General features: G+C 21.5%; 2 protein-coding genes across 2 annotated transcripts; one reads left to right on the plus strand and one right to left on the minus strand.

The window, feature by feature from the left end:
* Nucleotides 1-617: 617 nt before the first annotated feature.
* Nucleotides 618-1,610, plus strand: ENU1_107080 (longevity-assurance family protein; the record flags this gene model as incomplete). Its single annotated transcript, XM_008859459.1, has 1 exon — nucleotides 618-1,610. One exon carries the CDS (start codon nucleotides 618-620, stop codon nucleotides 1,608-1,610), a length of 993 nt encoding a protein of 330 aa, XP_008857681.1.
* A 256-nt stretch (nucleotides 1,611-1,866) lies between these two features.
* On the minus strand, nucleotides 1,867-3,762 carry ENU1_107090 (hypothetical protein; the record flags this gene model as incomplete). The annotated part of the gene is made up of 1 exon (XM_008859460.1): nucleotides 1,867-3,762. The coding sequence occupies one exon, from the start codon at nucleotides 3,760-3,762 to the stop codon at nucleotides 1,867-1,869; it is 1,896 nt and encodes a 631-aa protein (XP_008857682.1).
* Between the last annotated feature and the right edge of the window lie 1,718 nt (nucleotides 3,763-5,480).

Raw genomic sequence — 5,480 nt, forward strand, 5'->3', positions numbered from 1 at the left:
TTTTTTTTAGATTTTTTAAATAAGTAAAACGTGTTTTATAAAACAATTAAAATTATTATAACATTAAAACATAAAACATTAATTTTTAAGTGTTAAGTAAAAAAGATAAAAACTCCTTAAGGTTTTAAGAATTGATTGGATTGCTTAATGTTTTTTCATATAAATTAATGAAAAAAGTTTTTTTTTGAAACTCTCTCATACTTTTTTCTCTTTGTTCCCAATTTTTTTTGTAATGTCTTTTTTACAGACACAACAACAGACACTTGTGATATTCCATTTTCATAAAACAATTATTCTTTTTTGCTATATTCTGATAAACTTTTGTTTTTATTATATTTTTTAATAAATTTATTATTTTCTTAAATTTCCAAAAAAAATTGAGCAAAAGTTTTTAGATTTTTTTCATACAATTTTTATGAATAATCTTTTTGAATAAGTGATAATAAAAACGAAAAGACATTTCTTTTTCACCAACCTTCAAATTATTAGAAAATAAAAATAGAATAACAGACAACAGCCAAAACAGACGATGTCTGTTGTCTCTTGATTTTCAAAATGAGATGAGATCTTAACGGTGATATTTAAGAAAGAGAAATGAACTAGAAATGAAAACAAAGATGCAAATCATGAAACAACCTCCACAACTTGTTACCAAATGGGATAAAGGTTTTTTTTTACAACTATTAATGATGGTACCATTGGTTGTTGTATGTTTTCCATCAAGCTTTAATCGAAGTGAAGAATTTAAACAATCTCCATTACCAAAACCAATAGATTTACTTCCTTCTATTATTCCATTAGCAGTAATATCTGTTTTAAGAATTATTCTTGCAGAAAATTTGTTTAAAAAGATTGCTAAGAAAGTTGTATATAGAAAACCAGAATGGGATGAAAAATTTACTCAATTCAGATATGAAAGGTTTGGATTAACATTTTTCAAATTTCTTTATTATCTTGGTGTTGCACCATTTGGTGTATATTTATTTAGAAATGAAGATTGGATGCCAACTGCTTTATTTGGTCAAGGAAAAAGTGATTTATTATTGATTTATGAAAATTTCCCATATGTTCCTGAAGTTCCATATTTAACATTGTTTTATTGTTTAGAATTAGGATATCATTTACATTCTTTACTTTTCCATATTTGTTCAACTCCTCGAAATGACTATTATGATACTTTACTCCATCATGTAGCAACTATCTTTTTAGTCATTTTCAGTTATGTAAATAATTGTGGAAGAATTGGAGTTTGTGTAATGGTTCTTCATGATATTGTTGATGCAGTTATGTATTATACAAAATGTACTAATGATTTTAAAAATCAAGTTCCATGTTATATTGGATTTTTCTTTTTAGTCATTTCTTATGCACGATTTAGATTATACGTATTTCCAAGATATATTATTTATGCTGCTATTCAAGCATATCCATTTATTCCTCAAAATGCTACAGGAGGATACATTGTCTGGGTTCTTCTTGTTGGAATGTTATGCTCATTGTTAATATTACACATTTACTGGTTTAAATTGATTATTGAAATGATATTTAAAGTAGCTTCCCATGAAGGAATTGTTGATCCTCATGCTGGGAAACAAAAGAATGAATTATAATTATATTGTTTTTCATCGGTACAACTACTTGTCATTTAATATTTTTAAGAAAATTGTCAAAAGAATTAAATAGAAAAATAGAATTTTAATTCAATCGCTTTTAAGAGACTGTTTTTTCTAGACTATTAATGATTAATAATTAAGAATATTATTCTAGGATTAGAGTATTATTTGAATTAGTTTAAATTTATTTAATAAAGTTACAATTTATTGGTGTCAAGTTAAAACGTAAATTTAATAAATTATAACTAAATCTTTAATTATCTTGACCTTGAAAAATGAATTGTTCCATGTCTTTGGTTAAAAACTCTTCTTCTGAATTGTCATATTCATAAAAGTCATCATCATTATCATCAATTTTATAATCTGGTTTGAAGTTTTTACCATATTTCTTTATCTGTTTTTCTTCAACATGACTAATTTGTTTATTAATTAAACGTTTTATTTGGTTATTTGATTTATGAAAATAAAAAACAAGTTCATGCTCTTTGACTTGAATTTTTTGGAATGATGGAATTTCATATAGGGATTGAACTTTTTGTTTTATTAAACCAAGGTTAAGAGTAACTTCAGTAGGACCATAAATGACTTGAATATCTTCAGGTTTTTCATAAATGCATGTAGAAAAGTTATGTAAAATTGATTGAATATCTTTTTTATTAAAATTATCAGCAATAATTTTGACAAAAAAGTTACTACAAGTTAAATTTTCTTGTTCAAAAAAGAATGTTGAGACTTGGAATATTTCTATTTTTTTAGGTTGTGAATCTATCTTAATAGTGATGTTATTGAGTTTATTATTTATGTAATAGAATTGAGACTCTAGAGTTTTATTAGGAAATAGTGTTACAGTATCAAAATTTCCAATCATAGTAATATTTTGATTTAAATTCTCAATTCCATTCATTGTCATTAAATGATTAGGAGAGTAAAGTGTCATTCCTTTCGATGGTTCTAAAATATAAATACTAGAATCACAATATGTATTTATTAAAGTGATGTTAGAAGATTCCCATGAATAGTTATTAACAAAAGAAGTAAAAGAAGCATCAATATATACTTTACAATTACTTACCGCTTCTATTTGAATCTGTAACAAAGACTTTGGACAAATTATATTTATTGATTCTGTAGCATTTATGCTAACTATACTTGAATTATCTGACGTATTTTGGGTATTAGTTTTAAGCTTACATTTAAGGTTAATATTTTGAAAATTATTATATAAATCAATTCCAATGATATTAACAAGACTATTTTCAGCATCAATTGATAAGTTATTGATAGACTTTGAAAGGTATAAATTAAACTTTGATTTTTTGAATATACGAATGCTTAAATCTTTTAAATTACACATCTCAACGCAACTTATTTCTTTCATTAAGAATTCTGTACAATCAATTTTTAAATTAATAATCGAAGTTAAGTCAATTCCATCAATGAACCTTTCAAATTTTAATTGATTAATATCATTTGTATTAATTATTACTTCTCTTTTTGGTTTTAACTCTTCTTTAACACTTTTTTGAGGTAATGTAATTAAGTTCTTATATAAATAGAATTGAACTTTAAAATTTCCAATTAATTGCCAATTAATTGGATTATTATAAATGATAGTAAATTGAATTTTAACATTTGTACTCTCCTTTAAAATAAAATCTGCAACTTTACAACTAATAGTTTTAAAATAAAGAATTATTTTTTCAAGTTTATACTGACTTTTGAATGCATCAAATTCTATTTTATTAATAGAATTTACTTCAATAACAATTAATTTCCTAATATTTTTAAATTTATAAAGGTGTTGAATGTCTTTATAATGAATTTTTAATGAAATTATTTTCTGTGCAATAAAGTCATTTAAAACCTCTATTTGGCATGGATCCTCTGATGAGTCAATCCATGAAATCCTTTCTAATTCTTGATGAGTAAAAGTTCTTTGTGCATTAACAGCATCTAGTTTTAATGTATTAATATTCGGTATATTGTTAAATAAGAAGGGTGCATATAAAAGTACTTTTGGTGGATTAATTCTAATCATTTTCACAGCTTCTTTACATCGAGAATTAACTTTAATAAAATTTTGAAATGTGAGTGTATTGTTTAAATACAAAACAACATTAGCAAGATGTACAACATTTAGTTGACTCATTTCTTTAAGTTTTTGATGAATGTTTTTTTTTGGCTTTGTCTTTTTATATTGTTTTTAGTTTTGAGTCTTATCTTCTTCACATAAAAATTTATTAAAGTTGTGAAATAGATTTGATATTCGTAGTAATATAATAAATATAAATAGTAAAGATATTATTATGATATAGATTTATTTTTAGTAAAGTAAGTAAATGAACTTTTTCTATTTTTTTATGTTATTTTTTTATAGTATTTTATCTATACTTTTTACTATATTATTTAATTCATAAGATAACTAAAAAAATTGAATTTGAATATTTTTTGATTCTTATTCATTTAGTTTTTAATTTACTTTTTATGTTTATTTAATGTTGTGTATTGATTATATTCATTTAACTTGTTTCATGAACATGATATTGTTTGTTTTTAGCTTAAATGAGTTTGGTTTATGATAATATGCATTGTTAACTCTTCATAATCACATTGAATGACACATTAAAATGTTTACTGATAACTACTTAATTAATTAAATTAACATCATTCATTCTATTTTGATTTTAATTAAATACTTAATACTAAAGCATATTATTGATTGAGTTATGTGATAAATATGATAATAACATAGATAATAAGATAAAACATATTAAATAATAAAACATCAATATGTTATGTAAATTTATCAAATATCATTTTTTGTTCTTATATTTAAGACTAATTGTTTTTATAAAAATATAATGATAAATATATTCAATATATCACAAATATAATTATTAATGTGAATATAATTTATTAATGAAGAGAATATAAAGATAAAATAATGTATTAAAAGAAATTAATATTTAAATAATTCAGAACACATTACATAGTTATGTTAAATAAAATATGATTAATTAAATAATTTCAATACTAAATATTTTGATGATATTAATTTCATTATATATTATGTTCTATTATATTAAATATATTTATTATTCATTTCTTAACATATTTATTTATATTTCATTATCATTCATTATTAGATAGAATTAAATACAAAATGAAAATAATATAAATATTAAGCAAACATTAGAAATAATAATGATTGTATATTGTTTTAATATGTTAATAGAATATATAAAATAAGAATATACCATAAATTATAACCAAACCATTTATTAATTATGTATATAATAATATATGTCATATTTCATAAACAATATGAATTAATGAAATTATCACTAATTCAATATTTAATTGATTTAAGACATAATACAATTGAAGACTCATCAACATAAATAAATATAGGTTATGGTTACTCTTTGAAATAAATAATCAAATCATTGATTAATGAATTAATAAAAAAAGAATAATTAAAATAAATACTATATAGTAGAATTAAAAAACTAGTTTTAATATATTAAATAAGTCATTATAATATAGTGAATAATTATGCTTATTAAATAATACAAAGAAAAAGAGAATGAATAAAACAATGCTACAATTAATTTCATATTTCATCAACATTCAAAATGACAACTAACAAAATCAAAGATTAACAAATAAATTAAATTAAAAAAGATAATATTCTATTAATACCTATAATTATATAATAGTATAACTATAAGTATTTTCAAATTTCATATTACTTCCATCTAATCTTACTTCCATTCTTTCATAATTAAAGAAATAAGAATTAAATTTCAAAAAAAAAGGATTATTTAAATACCCCAGTAATGAATAAAAAAGTATTCAATTTGTTTT

This window comes from Entamoeba nuttalli (assembly GCF_000257125.1).
Source record: "Entamoeba nuttalli P19 unplaced genomic scaffold asmbl_4570, whole genome shotgun sequence".
Classification (NCBI taxonomy): Eukaryota; Evosea; order Mastigamoebida; family Endamoebidae; genus Entamoeba; species Entamoeba nuttalli.